The sequence below is a fragment of the Lonchura striata genome, chromosome 1 (assembly GCF_050655825.1).
Source record: "Lonchura striata isolate lonStrDom1 chromosome 1, ASM5065582v1, whole genome shotgun sequence".
Lineage (NCBI taxonomy): Eukaryota > Metazoa > Chordata > Aves > Passeriformes > Estrildidae > Lonchura > Lonchura striata.
Window position 1 is genome coordinate 32,588,240 of NC_140703.1, and position 17,781 is coordinate 32,606,020.

The following is a 17,781-nucleotide window of genomic DNA, read 5'->3' on the forward strand; positions in this document are numbered from 1 at the left end:
ATGAGCCTCTGACTGCACAACTGCTGATGTGGCCAGGCATCTGTGCAGGATATATGTGCAACCTCTACAAACAGGCACATGACTGTGTATGTCTGACATCTATATGAATAAATGTATGGGAACCAGGTTTGTGCACGTGTTGGCTTTCAAATGAATGCATATGAGTGCACACACTCAGACCAGGTGTAATATGAGCATTTTTAACCTGTTCATATGTGATAAGAGTTGTGGAAGCTGCTGCCATTGCCACTGCCCCAGCTATATGCTCAGGTGTATATGTTCCTTTTACGTGTGTGATCACACTCTGGGTGTGCACTGTGGGAAATGCTTTTCACAGGACGCTGATTGTGGTGAGACCCTAAAGCAATCATTTGCCTGTTTCCATGACTCCAAGTCTTTTTCCCATTTGCACAAACCTGGATATGGAAACCTCACTCTGTCAATCACAAACCAGCTCAGAGGTAGTTTTCTGAAAATACACAATATCTGCAGTTTATTTTTCAGTTTGGTTTGGGGAGGGGCAGGGGTTGTTCAAGCACAGACTTTTTTCTTAGACATGCATTCCATGGACAACTCAGGGCAGAGAGTCTCTAGTCCTTCACCAGCCGATAGATGTGATGTTGGGCACCGTGGTCACTAGTTGATACTTCAAAAACATATGCTATGCACAGCAAGGTCTCCTGTGTGTCCCTGTTTGTCACAACCTAGACAGAAAAGGAGAAGAAACTGAAATGGCAACTGCTATTTCTATGCTTACATGTTCCAACACATTTAACATAAAGCAGAAAGTCAGTAATCGACAAAGAACAGAGAAGTGCAAGATTGATACGCAGCTTGGCCCACAAACCAAAGCACTTTTGCATCCTGAGAACTACAATGCAGTGAAGAGACAGGGAGATGATGAAAAGTCCACCGTGAGGAAAAGTCCACTGTGACCAAGCAGTGATCAAATCAGAGGAAGCAGATTCTCTAGTTCCCACCTCTGGTGTTGCAGAGGGAAAGTGTTTCACATAAAAAAAGCTCTTTTTGCTCTGTTTGTTTGGTATAGAGGGCCCCCCTCCTGTGGCACACACACTCCTGTTCACACATATATTGATATATCACAACCACAAACAGCTGTTTTCCTTCTTCTTCTCTTGCTTGTCAATGGTAGACATAGAACATGAGGATTAAAGAGTATAACTGCTTTTACAGGAGACTTACAGATTTGACTCCATTACACCTCCCATTCCATACACTGTAGATGTTGGGAGAAGGATGGCTGCTACACTCATGCATTCTTACAGAAGCTCCCTTTTTCCAATGTTTTTTCTATGGCCCCTCAGGACCCTTTAGCATCTCTACAAGATGACAGCAACATGGTGAAGGAGCAGTGTTGTCCTAGTTTCTGCAGCATGCACTAGGTGGCAGAGACAAGATAAATATTGCTCTCAGAACTCCTAGCTCAGCTTCCCTCTCTCTATCACTGCACAACTTTGCAAATTCTTGTCACCTGAGTTTGTGCCATAGCTAAAGTTATCTCCTGCTGGAGGAGACAGATTTTTATCAGCAGCAGCACAAACTCAACTGCAGAAGAAAACCATTCCAGCTGGAGGCTTGAACTGTACCAAAGCCCAATTGTTCTTGTGAAAACAGAGAAAAAATAGCTGTTTTCAAACTTTCTTATTAATTTTAGCAGTCTGATTTTGGTCTATTCTGTTTTCTTTTCTTACTTCATAAGTGGATTTGCAGTTGAAGTCCTTCTGCAGGATGTGGTGAGTTAATACACATCCAGGTGTGCTAAGGCACTGGGCCCTTTTCTGAAAAATGGGTTGTCTGAAATCTTTGAGTTCTAGATCCAGAGAAATGTGCAAAGCAAGATAAGTGATGCTTGTGGGATATGGGGTATCTAAGCTCATAAAAGGGTTTAGGAAAAAATATAATTAGACTCGCCTCAAAGGTGCTAGTGGGGACTGAGGACTACCAACATGCCTTACATTAGGCATTTTTCAGCTCCACAGTGGGGAGTGGGACATGCTCAGGCTGCTGCTCAGGGAGCAGCACTTTCATCTTGCACAGTACTGCAAAGGTAGCACCTGCCAGCACCCATATGGGACATGCCATCAGTGTCAGAAGATAAGGGAAGGACATGAGATTAATCAAAACAAAGCCCCTGAGGAAGTATAACCCTGTGACAGCTTTTTTCTTAGAATTTATAGGAAATTAGGAAATTCCTGACTGAGGAATGAAACATGCAGAAGGCAGCTACAATATTCTCCAGTATGGATTACAGCACACAGGTCTTCCAACTCTCTGTCTCTGTCCCTCTCATGCTTTTACTCATGTAAAAGAACCCTCAGCATTTACACTCCTAATTTCTTCCAGATGTTTAAGATCTTAATATAAGCATGAAAGAGTAAACTTAATGCCCTGTGATGTATATTATTAAACTTGTGTTTTATAGCTGATGTGTCTGAGCCACAGAGCAGTGAAATGAGTTGCCTGCAGTTATCCAAGATCTTCAGAGAATGGAATGAAAACCTCTTTGATTTCCAGTCTTTCATACAGCCACCAGCATCTCTTCTACTTACCCAGCCTCACATTCTCTAGGCAAAGATCTATGATGCCTCTTACAGAGGTGAACACAGAATTCAGTCCATTAGAACAATCCACCTTTTAAGCTGTCTGCCCTCTTCCCAAATTTAGGCTGCATCTGAGCCTGGAAAGATGTTGTGAGTATAACAAAACTAGAAATGGAAATCTAATTGCTGTAGCCTTGTAATTCTGACCTATCTAGAGGTTGCAGTGATTCAGAAGGTGTCATAGAACTTCCCCACAACATCCCCCTTTCCTTTGCATGTCTCTGTACAGGTCCCAGATGGTCCTGAGGAAACTACTTTCTTTCTCCCCTAATATTGTCAGTGAAGAACTCTTCCCACAGAAAAATTTTATAGCAACTCAAAAGTGCCCTTGTGAGTTTTTTACCTTGTAAAAAGGGCCAGGGCACAGAAAGGACCTCAATATTTGTGAAATAGTGGAATGAGCATTTTCTTCACTGACTTTTTCATCCTTCCTTTGTCCTTTCACCCCTCCTTTGTCTCTCTGCCTCATGAGCTCTTCCTTTTTTTTTTATTTCTTTCTTACCCAGGTCTCTCAAATCCTTTTGCTGCTCCTCTGCATGAGTTACTATCTCTAGAGCTCCATAAATGGTCTTGAAGTGCAATACACATGAAAGACAGAAAGTTCAATTAGATGCTGAGCTATAAAAGGAAATCTGCTTTGGCTCTCAACAGTGAACTCCTGCATGGTGCTTACATGTTTTGCCAAGTTGCAATGGAAACAGCTGAAATTCCTACCTGTAAGATAGTGAAGTTCTCCAGCACACTGTTCATCATGTACTTCTCGGGAAGGTGCTTGAGTTTATGGATGAAGTTGATCATGTATTCGCAGAGAGGGGAGCGGTGGATGCGGTAGGAATAGTGTCCGTTTTCATAGCGTGCATACTCTGTCTGCAAGGCAAAACACAAAAAGGGCATGTGGGGCTACGCTGGCATACCAGTGACACTATCACAAGAAAAGGACTCAGAACAGAACAATTACAGTGGCACTGTAATTTTATGAACAGTGACCACAGTGCTTTGCACCAAGGTCAGTCCCCTTGAGTCCTCCAATTTCTTTGACTTGATTTCTTGTTTTCTTTAGAATGGTGGTACTGTGCAAGATGAAAGTGCTGCTCCCTGAGCAGCAAACCCTCAAAGCACTGAAAGATAACTAAGAGTAACAGACCATTTGACACCGACACTATAGTCTGCATCTCTACTGGAAAAATACTAGGTGTGAATAAACTGCAAAAGTTAGTAACTATTGTTTTAGCAAGACCAGGGAGTAATGATAGTAATATTATGCTCGGGATGCTTTATAGTTAAAAAAGACTAAAGCCTTCTGGTACCTGTGTGAGAGAACATAGAATTTATGTCCCCCGCATAGGAAAGTCTGGCCAATGAGAGACAGAAGGATTTTTTTTCTCACATTCACACCTTAGCTCCTGTATATTTTATCTGCCTTTAAGGAGAAACTGAGGCCATATTCTATGATTTCACACCAGACCCTTAAATTCCTGTAACCTTCTTTCACCCCAGAAGCTTGGTCTTCTTTCATGTGCACCATAACACCTTCCTTTTAACCCCTCTATTCCTTTGCAAATACTTTACCCAACTTCATGCATGTTATGACTATCCTGTGACTGGAGATGGGTTTTGGGGAAGGATGCACCTTGAACTGGCATAAGAACAATTGTTGCTCTGCACACAGATGCTTCTGCATCCTAAGGTTACTTGAGAAACAGGGCAGCAGGAGACATGTCAAAGCAGCTCTCTTAACAGCTGAATGTGGAATCAAACAGAATTTCTTCAATGCCTGTTCTGTGCATAACCAGTTATTTGCAGTTGTTGTGGTTTGACACGGAAAGAGAATTTTTCCCGGAAGGAAGAGGTCAATTTAGATATTGACCAATTGAAGACGGACACGCCTCTGAGAACACAGAGGGTTAAAAGCAGAATTCCCAGGGGAACTCGCTCTCTTTGGTTCCGGTCAGTGTGCAGTGCAGACCTCCCCTGCCCAGCCACAAGCTGGGTGGGGAGGGGAAGCCCCATGGCCTGAAAGGTAGGCCCCAAGGGTGGTGGAAGGACTGGAACCGGGCTGGCCCCTGCAGATGGAAAGGTGGAAGAAATCTGGGATGTCTCCATTCCCCCCCCCAGAGTTTCTCTCCCGAGAGGGAGAGAGAAAGAGACAGCGGCAGTCCTGTCAGCAATTCCACCGCGAGGAAGGAGGAGCTGGGGGAGCTGCAAGGTGCCCAGTTGTGTGGGAGTTGCTGGATGTCCGGGCATCAAGCCATCCCTGGGAGTTCGGACTTTTAACCCTTCCTTGAGGAATGAAAGCTTGTGAATTTTCCCTTCCCCTCCTTGGTTTGAAAGAGAGGAAGAGGGACACCTTGGACCCTGGGATGTTAGAAGGAGGAATTCTAGATGGGAGGGGGACAAGGAGTGGCTTTTGGCTGGACTTTTCCGTGTTAGCCACAACCTGAACCAATCTTCTCCTCCAAGAGGGACTGTGTTTTGGGAGGATACCAGTGAGTCAAGAGACCTGCTTCAGCTGGGAAAAGACAAAGAGTGCAGTGAACGGAGAAAAGGTTGGGGGGTTTGTGGTGGCCCCCCGTCCTGGAAAGGAAAGAGAAAAGAAGAAGATCTCTGTTCTTGGACCCTCGGCCCCAGAGGAAAATGGGGGGGACTGTGGTCCCAAACAATGAAAAACTGAACTGTTGTTTTCTTCCCTCTTGGCAGGGCATCCTTGAAAGGAAAAATCCTAAAAGCAGTCTGTCCATCCATGCATTGGTGGTGAGAGCACTGTGCATGGAAAGGAGAGGGTCACCATGGCAAACTTTTCTCCGGGCGGTGCCATGTGTGACATGGAAGCACAGGATGTGGAGCTGTGTTTCTTGGGGGGTCTGTGGCACAGGAGAGACTCTGTTCCCTCGATGGACTGAGTATCGATTGTTTGGAGGGTGGAAACCTGATTGGGGTCCAGATTGTGTCTCACTGTGGTTTGTTGGAGTTGGGTGGAGGGGGGGGAGGGGGGGAGGAATGTTTTGCAAGGTTTTCATTTGATCTTTGTGTTTTCTTTTCCCCTTCTTTAGTTTTCTCTTTCCTTTTGTAGTAGTAGCTTAATAAAGTTTTTTTCCTGTTATTAAGCTTGAGCCTGCTTTGCTCTGTTCTAGATTCCACTTCACAGCATTCAAGGGAGGGATCACATTTTCATGGGGGCACTGGCATTGTGCCAGTGTCAAACCATGACAGCAGTTGCTCAAGCTTTAAGTGTATAAACTCTAAGTCTAATAAAACTGTAAGACTATAGTTTGTAAATTATTACAGTCAAATCCTCTGTTTAAAAATACTGGTGAGAGTGAGGTGTTGCTTATATGTTTTCACATTTCTGGACAATAAAACACATACATCTATGTTCCCTAGCTTTCCTTTGCTTCCCCAAAAACCTCAGAAAATTGGCAGAACTTAGAGCTGTATGTATTCACACCTCCTCAGAAACTGAGATTTAAGGAAAATGTAGCAAACACTAGCAGATCTTCAGTGAAATCCTAAGACAAGCATTTTTCAGGCTGAGTGATCTTATATCTATGGCATCCATCTCCCTGACAAGAAGCATGAGATATATTTTTCCTTGAGATACAAAGGCAGGATGCAAATACTTGAAGTGACAAAACAGCAGCCAGAGGGAACTTTTCATCCAGGTGTCTGCTCCTTACCTCTACTTTCTCTACCACCTGCTTTCCAAAGGAACACACTTTGGTGGAACAGGTAATGACCATGTTTTCTGGGCTCTCATACTGGCTGGAAACACCATAGAAAGATCTGGATTCATCTTCAATATTGGTATTCAAATCAGCCTGCCAAGAAAAAAAAAACAAAAACAAAAACAAACAAACAAACAAAAAAAACAAACAAAAAAAAAATCAGATGGTTATCAATAGATGGTTGTGGTGTTTTCTCACCATTACCTCCCCAGCTCCTTAAGCAGACCAATATGTGGGAGCAAGCGAGAGAAATCTGAAGAGTGTTGAATAAAATCCTATTTCCATTTCAGAAAATGGTGTGGATTTGCATACACATTGAGGAAATCTGGTGGAATATCCTCCTAACATGAAAAACAGTTTGGAGGTACTCACAAAGCATGTGGAGAGCAGACTGCAGAGACAGAGCAGTGCAACAGACAGGCTGGCTGACTCACCAAGGAAGGAAAATAATGGCAAAGCAACAGTAATAAAGTTTTTCCACCCTAAGAACATAGGTAAGGGAAAAGAGACAGCAGAGAAAAGGAATGTGTGAGTACACACATATATCAGGCTCAGGTACTACAAATGTAAATAGACAGGATGCAACATAAGGAATGTAGGCTACTGATGGATCTAGCCGAGTTACACCTGAATTCAAACCCATCTCCAGTAGCAGGCACAGTTTTTAAATGTGGGTGCCTAAGGCTGGCCAACCGAAGTCTCCTGTTGGGACAGAACTCTTAAAAATCCTGGCTGTCTGAAGCTTCCACCAGGGGTCATTCCAACCGCAGTTATGAAACAAGTGGCTGTTCCCTTAAGCTCCTGTGTGGGAATGCCCAGCTCAGCTCTCTCCCCTTCAAAACTGAAAGGGCAGAGCTTCTCTGTGCTCCATAAGTCCCTGTGCTAATTCACATCACAAGGATCAGTTCCCATAGGCTGCTCAGAGCATTTTATTCTTCCAGCTGAGCTAAGAGAAGAGGAAAACTGAAGAAAATGTGTTCTTGCTACAGTGAACACAGTGTGACTTAAGACAGCATTAGATGCCATTCTAGCAGGGTTTTCCTAACAAATGTTTTTTGTTTGAGATCTAGGGCAGCACTAAGGACAAGCAATGTGGTAGAACTGGACCACCACAATAATGAATGCCCCTCTTTCTTTGCCATGCAAAATAACTGTCTCTTAAGGGCCATGAGATAATAAATACTGTTAGCTTAGTTGTCTTAAGGAGCAACTTCACAAAAGGTTTAGGTCAGTCTAGAAAGTGACAGTCAAGTTTTCTCCCCTTCTGTAGACACATGAGCTTGCTGCTGCCTTTGTGGCACAACAAAAGAAGAGGCACAAAGAATGCCTGTTTTCATAGCAACATATACTTGGGTTGGCTTGAGTCTCTTGAGGAACTGCACCTCAGAGTTGTAGTTTGATTATGCCAGGCTGGTCCTGACCCCAAGAGAGTCTCAATCTTCCAGAGCAGAATGCTTCCCCATTCCTGCTGTACTGACACACATCTCTGTAGCTGTATTACAACAGTCACTGAGGAATTGCTCAGTTCTCAGTGGGATCAGTTCCCTGGCCTGATTCAGAAACACCTGTGTGCTGTCAAACAAAGAATGTGTTGGGAGAATGGGCGGCAACAGGGATAGCAGAAGGCAGGACAGCTTATTCTTATGGCTATGCTGAAGACCTCAGTATTAAATAACTGTAGTTATGCAGCTACTTTTGTTGTACCACGAATGTACCTGTATTAGAGAATAGCAGTATTACTCCATTCTGGTTTAAGTTTTTACTAAGTTACTGTAATACGGTACTTTAATACTGCAATACTCACTTCCATGTCAATGCCGTCAACTGTATTGTTTATTTCACCCACACTCCAACTTCCTAAATAAAGATTAACTTCTTCCCTTGTCCAGAGAGGAACTAGACTAGAAGTCCTTCACAATATTTTTCTGCTATTTCCCTTGGGAGTGATAAACACAATGTATGGACTTGATTCCATTCTTCCAAAAAAATTCTCTCACTGAGTCAAAAAGAACAAACGGTCAAGGCTACAGAAGCTTGGTCAGGCCACCGCTACATAAACACAGCAGAGGCACTCATTGCAGAACGAGACAAACATTTTCAGGGTCTCACTAGTAAAGTTAAGGTTACATTCTCCAAAACACTCACTGGTAAAATTAAAAAATAAATACATTCAATAAGAGGCAAAGCAGAAAAATGCTAGGTCCACTTCATGAGAAAAGCTTCACTAGCCCTAAGAAGCCACTCTAGGTGCATCCGCAGTTTGACAAACCTCCCATCAGAAGGCCAGACTAGAATTTCACAGCCAATTTACATCAAATTAATAAATATTAATGGCAAAACTGTGGTAATATTGTATGAATTAAGGAGCTGTCACCATTCATTGACACTATGTACAATCAGGTACCTGGAAGCCCTGTTGCAGTGGAGCAGCAGGATCATGTTGGAACTCCCTCACATTTACACTGCACATTTTACTCTAAAGCTTGTCCCATATTATGAGCTAGGACAGTCAGACGTGGAGTGATCAGTCACCAGGACCTGTGTACCCACCTCTTGTCATATTTGCAGGTCTCATAAACATACATACAGGGAATTTCAGCAACTCCTGGGAATGACTGTAGCAGTTTGCTGAGAGCTTCAGTTCATGTTTGCTGGAGAATGCAGCTACAGCACCCCAGACACTGCTGGCCATAGAGTTACAGCTTTTTCACTTATTTACAGCTGCTGATTCCCAACTTCTAAAGGAAGGCACTGGCCCCCATACCAGAGATTATTTAGCACACACATATCTGCTCCTGAACTATTGGCAACCTGGTTCATACACATGAACTGAAAATAGCAATGCTGTACATGAATACAAGACCAAGAAACAACTGAGGAGTGGAACTGCAATCTCTTAGCTTTCCCTGCTGTGGAGATTATTACCTCCTGAGGGGAGACAAGACAGAAAATTGAGGAAGAACACTGTAATCTGCCATAGCCAAATTAACTTCTGAATGTCAACTGGACACTGGGGTAATTAATGAAAGGATGCAGTTAAACTTCTCAGGATTGCATGACGACAAGACCATAATGACCAAAAGAGCTACTGCATTTAGCTTAATATCTAAAAACACTATGGCCTTCATGCCTAGATTCCTATGAGCTCCTCACAGCTCCTAGACCATCAGGACTACATTGCTTCTCTAAAGAAAACCTTGTGTCAAAGCACATCAGTCCTGGAGTGAGCACCCAAGGTGAGCATAGACAGGTCTGACTTGCTGTGTCTTACCGTGTCTAGTACATTCCACCCTGAAAAGATGCAAGGGAATAATATGATTCAAAGGAAATTCATCTACCCAGAACTCCATCAAGCAGGAGAGCTAATCTTCACTTTATAGTCTGGAAATGCATATAATTTTTTAATATGTAACTGGATGTAACTAGAACCTAGGTGCCTCAACTCCTCTCTGGCAAATGCCCTAGTATGTCCAACAACAAGTGAGATGAGTCTTAAACACATTCCTTACCCCAACCTAGGCAGCAAAAGAAGACATAGGCAGGATTTAGGAAAGTCTCACTGAGGGGGCTGAGCTGCCTGGCCCTCCAGGCTCCTACTTGTCACTGCTAGAACAGGATGGGACTGCGGGGGCAGCAGCAGCAGCATTCAGGCTGTTGGGTGGTGTCCAGCATTCAAACAGCTGTTCTCAGTCTCTTTTACAGTCAAAGGTAGAAGATCAAATAAATGAGACATATTACAAGCTAAATCTGAGTTATGAGCCACCAAATGGAGCATACTACTTTATCTGAAAAAGTCAGAGTTCTTGCTTTCTGTCCCAGAAGTCCCAGATGCAAAAACCTGAGCACACTCTGGCATAGCAGAAATCTGATGTGCTCAACTTGCTGTGCAAGCTCTGCACAGATGACACACCTATCCATAGCTTGCCCGATGACTTCCAAACATGCTGAAACTACAGTCATTGAGGAATCTGTGATACAGCACATCCCAGACATTCATATACTGCATGCAAGAGTGAATCTGCCTGCTTGGGGGAAAACATCTACCATTTCCTCCTTCCCAGAGAAGCATGCAAAATGTTTTATTACATACAAGACAAAATTTCTAGATGGAAGAGAAGGGATTTTTTCTAGGAAGAGCATAGCCCTCTACAAGTTAATATGTTCCTCCCTCCCCTCCATCTCTGGAAAAGATTCTTTGGAAATTCCTCAGCAATTCAATTTTTCAATCTGCCTTTTGCTGCTATTAATTTCTACACTGTTGAATACTGTGGGGGACAACTTCGTTGGAAGAAGTGCCATTGCTAGAGTCCCCTTACATAAGGCAGCAACTGGAGGTGGTGCTGGTGATGGCAGGTGAAATTAATGTGTGTAAAAAACATAAAATTCTCTGTTTCTAGCTGCTGTCTTGTTTGCTGCCTGAGGAATAACAAGAATAGAATGGATGTGGAGACCAAATTGCCATTCCTTGCTCTCCAGGCAGTGTCACGATTGAAAGCATGCAGTGGGCAAGGCAGGGTGCTGAGGGCAATTTGCACTGCTGCTGTTTTGGCTGGATTTACTTATGACAGGAGAGAAGCCAAGTGCAGGACAGCAGTTTCCAGCCCACCCCTTCAGCACTTTCCCACAAAAGTATATTCCATTTAGCTGAAAGAAGATGCTCAGTGATTTGACTGCCTACCACCAAGAAGAAATTACTACACATATTCTTCACAGGCAGGACAGGGCTCCCAAGAAATTCCTCTGATTCATGTCTCTGCAGATGGTTGCTTTGTGCAAAGTACTACCTGTCCTGAATTCTTAGTTTGCCATTTTTCTTCTGTCTTCCATGCAGAGTCTCACAACTTCTGGAAGCTCCAAGATGCAAGTGCACCATTTCCACTAATGTGCAAAGCCCTGAGAACGCCTCTTCCCCAAACTATTAATAACGATCCATATAGGAGGAGTACACAAGGAGAAGCAAGGAACAGGTGGCAGAGATAATATTAGCCTGGAAAAGAGCAGGGCTGCCATTGCCCATGTGTTGGGAGGCTGATGTCTCACATTCATTGTCGTGTGCTAGAATGCACTTGGAGCACAGAGTAATGTCACACAGATGTCAAACACAACTTGCCAACCCAAGTCCAAAAATGAGTTCATTGTACCAAATTCCCAATGCCAAAATCACGGAAGAATTGCAAACACTGCAATACTCCTTATGTTTCAAACTCATTAATTTTGAGCTATTGTATAGATCATTTAAAGCACCTTTGAACAAACAGGAACATCTCTTTCTCAGTCATGCTAGATCCTCAGTCCCCCGTGAGGTCAGGAAACCTCAACCCTGCTGTTTAGAATTAGGCCTCTAGTACAAAACCCATCATCTGGTATACTCAATGGCATTACTGTAGCAATGGTAGGTTCATACCTCAGGTTCTTCAAGCCTAAAACTGCAGATACACAACCCAAACTTACTCATTCCTTGGTTTTTTAAAAGTCTTTGTCACCTGCAACCACAACTTCAACTCAGAACCTCTGAAAAATCAATTGTATCTTCATGTCTCAAAGCATCCCTTCAAGTATTTAATTATACTCACTATTTTATCCTAAAATGATGCTATAAATTCAAGAGCATAGTAATTCCTTTATCCAATACATCTTTGAACATCAACAGTATATTTGCATACTTGTCCAGAGCTATCAGGCAGCAAAATGAAAAAGCACTCTAGACTCTAGAACACACTGCTACAAAAGAAAATGCAGAGGGATATAAAATTTTCTGCTGAAATCTAGTTTTCTCCCTTTTTTAGTTTTAATCATGCTGTAATATTGCCACCAATAAAACCTGATGTTAACTCCAGATGGGATTCAACAAAACAAGTATCAGACAGTCAAAATATTAAGCCAAGACTAGAAATATTTCTGTCCTCATAAGTATAGAGCTGCAGAGCCCCATAACATTGTGCACACATTGTAGTAAAGCTGTTTCAAATCCTATGCCACATCTTTTTAATGAAGCCAAATTCAAGTGAGCTGATACCTTCTGAACACCAGACAACTCATGTAGGAGCAGAAAAAAACCAATTTGATGACATGCCACCATCTAAATCTTTCAAAACCCTGACAGAGGTTGGTCTGACATGGTGGCATAGGCCACATTTATACTTCTGATATTAAAAACCAAGTTATCACAATCCTCAAACTGAACCACAAAAGCAGAAAAGCACACTGTCAATTTTAATAAATAAAATCACAGTCACATCATATCACAATTTCATAATTTCTCTCTCTCTTCAAGTCACAGAGTTCAAATAGTTTCATTCTCTCTATGCAACATCTACCTCTAAGCTGTTCCTTTTGGTTTTTGAAACTTCCAAAGCACAAAAGGCAATCAATACCTTTCAAAGGGTGCCCTGTCAAAGGATAAGCTTCTCAGCCAGGTGCTGTTTTCTCTCCCAGCCAGAACAGAGCTGATCTTCCACCTTTTGTCTTGAACACCTCAGGCAGGCTTTGTTGTACTTTGCCAGGAGCTAATCCCATGAAGGGCCCAGATCAGTAGCACAGAGAGACTGCATGTCGAGAATTTATGTGTCCCCAGAAATCATCAGTAAACAACACTCTAGGCAGGCACTTGAGAAGAAGACTCCCAGCCAACATTCTCCTACTCATTTCTGGAAAGGCTAGGCTTGTGACAGCTGGGAAGTTGCATCTCAAGGTACTTAACTCTTCCTTCTGAAAGCACCAGTCAGGAGGCTTTCTAGTGCCACTTTGTATGAAGGGAATGAAATATAAAAGCTCATTTTTCATCATCTCACTCTGACTTGAGGTTGAATGATGTGGTAAACTCAAGGTGAAAGGCTCCAAATCCCATTACACATTCCCTCAGCCATCTACTGTACAACTGCCCTGAGCTACTATTATTTTTAATTTCATAATTCTTATGACAATATCAATCACCAAAGCTATTTTGTTTGTACCTTGAAGCACAATGGCACAGTTTTTACAAATTTCAGTTAAATCACAAAAATCCAAATTGAGTGAGTAAGCTTTTGCCAGGCTGATTTCTACCAATTTACCAGAAGTCATTTCAGTAATATATTATCAGCATAATTCAATTTCATTATATTTTTCTCTTATCTTTTGCTCTGCCAGCAGTCAGTATGCATCTGTAAATTATTAGTACTTGGATAAAACAAAATGCAGCTACAAAGACAGGAGAAGAGATGGAAAAGTATTGCTTCTGGCTGAGGAGTTGCACATCACTGAGAGAAGAGAATACGTAAGAGCATGCATAGTATAATTTCCTCTGAATTCTTTACTTATACATGAATAAAAATTCTGGAGGGTCCAAATCACCATTAGTAAATCTGCAGACAGTAGTCAAGAACAATTCTACAGATGATCAATATAAAAGATACATCTTGCTGCAGGCCAGAAAGTGTGCCTTGTGGGGTCAAGGAAAGATCTTGTGGTGTCAAGAAAAGTGACAGTTGTGGCTGTATTAAGTTGCCTACATGGTGAAAAATGTGTTGGGAGGCAGCAGTTTTCTAACAGCCAGGGAGGTCACAGTTTTAAAAGTGACAAACTTCATAGCAAATGGGTACCCTACAAAGGGCCCTTCTCTTACCCAGAATTTGACAAGGAAGAAGGCATTAGCTGGCCCCCTTTCAAAGAGTTCCTTCAGGCCCCCTTTCTTCTCAGGGAACTTGTCATAGATCTGCCGGATATCCACTGCCTCGAGGTAGGGGTCATTGTAGCTGGGGCTTGACTGCCCAATGTGCACAAACAGGTGTTTGTTATACTGCAAAAAGAGGAAAAAATATGGAATGAGAAAATAGTTCAGTACCATTCAGTACATATTGAACATCCATTGTCCTTCAAAGAAGACAACTGGAAGTCAATGAAGATAGCATTTTCTAAAACAGCAGAAGAAATCAATAGAAATATCTCTGCTAATATGAGTTCATGCTGTTCTTTCCTTCCTGTCAGTACATTCATGCTTCTTCCTTCTCTGAAACACTGTTGTTGATTCTTTCTTCCTATATTCACTCCTAAATCATTGCCTCGTGCTGCTGCCACATAGTCTGAAATAACCTGAAACACAGAGTGTTACCTGTGACAGGTCACTCAGTCAAACATTGATGCTGTCCTATGAAGAGCCTGAAATCCCACAGCTGATAAATACCAGGCAAATAATACTATCTTTTCTGGACTTTCCTATCTCAGCCCATCACCAGGGCACATCTCAAGATGCAGAATCAAAAGGTTTAGTAAGAGAGGCAAATCTTACTACTTCCATTTCATAGGTGGCACCATGGAAACACAAAATTGATGCAAATTCATCACAGTTACCACCAATTTAAAGTTCTCCAATTTTAACACACCAGAGAAATACATGGCTTTATGTGATCCTAACAACTTCTGATTTTGGGTTCTATATTTGAGTCTATCTTACAAGGCTGGACAGGACAGCCAGAACAGCCTGGCAGGGGCTTATGACCTCAGTGCCTTGGGCTCTGGTGTTTGAATGCCCATGACCCTGGACAGGGAAGCCAGAAGCACATTGCACAGACCTGGTTCTATCACTGCTTATCCTCTAAGAGGAGGATATCTGGTGTTTCCCAAAGATGCCCTTCTATTCTCTGAAGAACAACGAAGCAAGTATTTCCATACACATAGAGTAGTATAACACATCCATGATGAACAGGAGCTGTCCGAAGATGCAAAATTAATGAGGGGTGGAAGCAAGGTGTGTTTCTTACTGTGTCTTGGTCTTGTTGTTGTTCCAAGAATGCAGAGAACTCTAACATCCAAAGTTTGGAGCTAGCAACCCTTCGTCCTTGCCAAGCTGGTGCTGACGGGGAAGGTGAGAGGCCAGTAGGAGATTCAAACCCTAAGCACACAGGATTTATATAACAATAATTCAGAAAAAAATGGCAATGGCTTTCCAGTAGAACACCTATTGTCAAAGCTGACTCATAGTCTTATGGCTTCATTCATCATGCAAAAATATCATTCACAAGGTCCTCAGTCTACCTGTGCTCTAAATGGCTTGCCAGTCAATCTCTGCCAAGACAGCACTGCCCAGGGTCATGATATAAGAGACAAACTACCTGGGTTTGATACCAGAGAAAACATGTTCAGTAATTTTAAGAGGACTTAGACAGAGCCCTAAATGAGCAGTGAAATAAACTGTTTAGTATCAGAATGAGGTGTCACCATTAATCTCTCAAAATGGGGAAGCTGAAAAGCAAAAGACATTTGTTATTCCACTTAATGAGAAATTAGGAACACGATCATGTTATGACAAAGAACAGTGTTCTAGGTTATGAAGCATGGTGGAAGACCAGTAGAGATACATAAACTTTTATTCTCTGCTGAGCCAAGAAGAAAAAAAACCCCAACACAACCCATATAAAACAGGAAGAAGACAAAATTTACACGCTTCAGCTCTTTCAATAAAAGGATGAGAACAGGTAATAAAAGGAAATAATATAAAAATTGGTTTTGGCTCTTTGAAATGTTTCAATAGGTTTTCTTTTTTTTAAATTAACTTTCAAGATTTTTAGAGTACTGGCTGTTTTTGAAGTTGGAATACAATTTTACAGGAAGGAAGTACATTTCCTTACCTACCTGGTATTGGAAGCGGAGGCTGTACAGCGTAAGGTTGTTGAGAAAAAGGTTTCACGCTGCAGAAGTACACAAAGAGAGGTGGTTAATAAAAAACTAACCAAACAAAAAATATTCTTCACTGACTGTTTGCTCCTCAGGGAGAAAGTGGCATGAGTGTCTTTTGAAAATTATCTTTCTGTGTGGGCAAGAGAAGGGCCATGGGCAAAGACTCAGAAAGCAGTAAGAGGCCAGGACTGGACAGATTTAAGATTTCAGCAGGTGTTCAGCAGGCCCTCCCTCCAGATTTGTTTTTCTGAGATCCCTACGAGCCTCTTAATACACTGGTGCCCATTTATTTATCCTTTTCTTTAAACTACAAGTAGTTTTATATCTATGCAAGTGGATATAGATCTGGGCTGGATGCCTCTCAGACTTTCAGGCCCAAATTCAGACACATTCAACATCCACAAGTAAACACAGCTTTCAGGAGAGCTCAGCTCCATTTTAACACTACTGTAAGAAAAATTAAGGTCTTTGCATTTCACAGATCTTGTAATAGCTAATTATGTTCCTCAGACAGCAGAAAAAGCAGCAGAAGCACTTGCTCTGGATGCTCACTTGAAGGAATACTTACTCCTGGGAAGATCCAGCTTGGCCTGGCAATGGTCCTTGCCAAAACTGCAAGAGAACAACACATAGGCAGAAGTCACCACTCTTAGGACAGAGATGAAAAGGAAGGCTTGCTTTTTTTCTGAAGAAACAAACTTCAAGCTCACAGACCTTTAAAGATGTGAATGAATTCTCTCTTCTTTTTACATTCCTGGTTTCATTCTTGTGGAGATGCTGACTGGTCTTTTTTTTTTTTTCATTCTATACACTACTAGTAATGATACACAAAAAACCGACCCAAAAGTGATATTTAATGTTAACAATTATTCATGCACCTTGTGCTCTGTCTCCAAAGCTTTTGTGATGCTTACTGTCTTGGAAGGACCATTTTCACCAGGAAAGTTCTACAGGAGTTATTTTGACAAAAATCAATAAGTCCAACTCATAGGTACAGGGATGCTGACAGGCCCTTCTCTATTAAGGATTTTATGTAAGGGCCATCTGATCAAAATGCTGAGAATAAGATGAGAAATACAAACTTGAAAAAGGGTCAGGATGGCCCAAACAGATTTATTCCAAAAAGATGCTGGACTAAGAAAGTGATACAAAAATCCAAAGGAACTGAGTGTTCCCTCCCTTTTATCATTAAAAAAAAATTTACGCAGTAAAACTCTATTGTTTTACGTCAGTGTGAGCAAAGAATTGGACCAAAACATGACAGACTTATTCTACAGAGACAATGCCTTTTGGCCCATTCTGTCTCAGTTCTCAGGATTTTCCTGAGCAGGTCCCAACATCCTTTCAAATAGTCAAGTGTCTTCTCAAAACTCCACCAAGACACTGATCCACTCACCCCAGAAACAGCAGGGTAGGCTGGTCGTGGGAGACCAGGCAAGGCCATTTTACTATGGAAGGCAGTTGCAGAGATAATCTGGGCAGATGACATTGTAGCCATACTCTGCATGGCTTTATCTTTTGCTGCCTGATCCTATGAGCAAGAATAGAAACAGAAAAAAACAGGATTATTATAATGATTAACTAGTTGCCAGCTCTAATGGTCTATAACCAGAATTCTCATCAGATTCTGTGTCAGGAATAAGCACCTCTGAAATTTTGGGCAGCAAACTCACCAATAACTGTCCTAAGAACTCTTTAAAGCTGTAAGGCTATGAGTCATTACTATAGCTTCAGATGTGAATAGTAATGCTTTCTGAAATGCGGGTTTAAAGACAGCTAAACAT

The 17,781-nt window shown here is 42.1% G+C and overlaps 1 protein-coding gene across 8 annotated transcripts in view; it reads right to left on the reverse strand.

Annotated features, from left to right (window-relative positions):
* Positions 1 to 462: 462 nt before the first annotated feature.
* The window catches only part of TEAD4 (TEA domain transcription factor 4), a 52,423-nt gene continuing 35,104 nt past the window's right edge, over positions 463 to 17,781 (reverse strand). For all 8 annotated transcript variants that reach the window (XM_085573652.1, XM_021548976.4, XM_085573604.1 and 5 more), the window contains 8 exons: positions 17,394 to 17,528; positions 16,566 to 16,609; positions 15,953 to 16,008; positions 15,082 to 15,212; positions 13,947 to 14,120; positions 6,296 to 6,436; positions 3,336 to 3,488; positions 463 to 704 (listed from right to left, as the gene is read on the reverse strand). In XM_085573652.1, the coding sequence (XP_085429778.1) occupies positions 591 to 704; positions 3,336 to 3,488; positions 6,296 to 6,436; positions 13,947 to 14,120; positions 15,082 to 15,212; positions 15,953 to 16,008; positions 16,566 to 16,609; positions 17,394 to 17,504 (924 nt within the window). In that variant the 5' untranslated portion in view covers positions 17,505 to 17,528 and the 3' untranslated portion in view covers positions 463 to 590. The remainder of the gene's footprint in view (positions 705 to 3,335; positions 3,489 to 6,295; positions 6,437 to 13,946; positions 14,121 to 15,081; positions 15,213 to 15,952; positions 16,009 to 16,565; positions 16,610 to 17,393; positions 17,529 to 17,781) is intronic.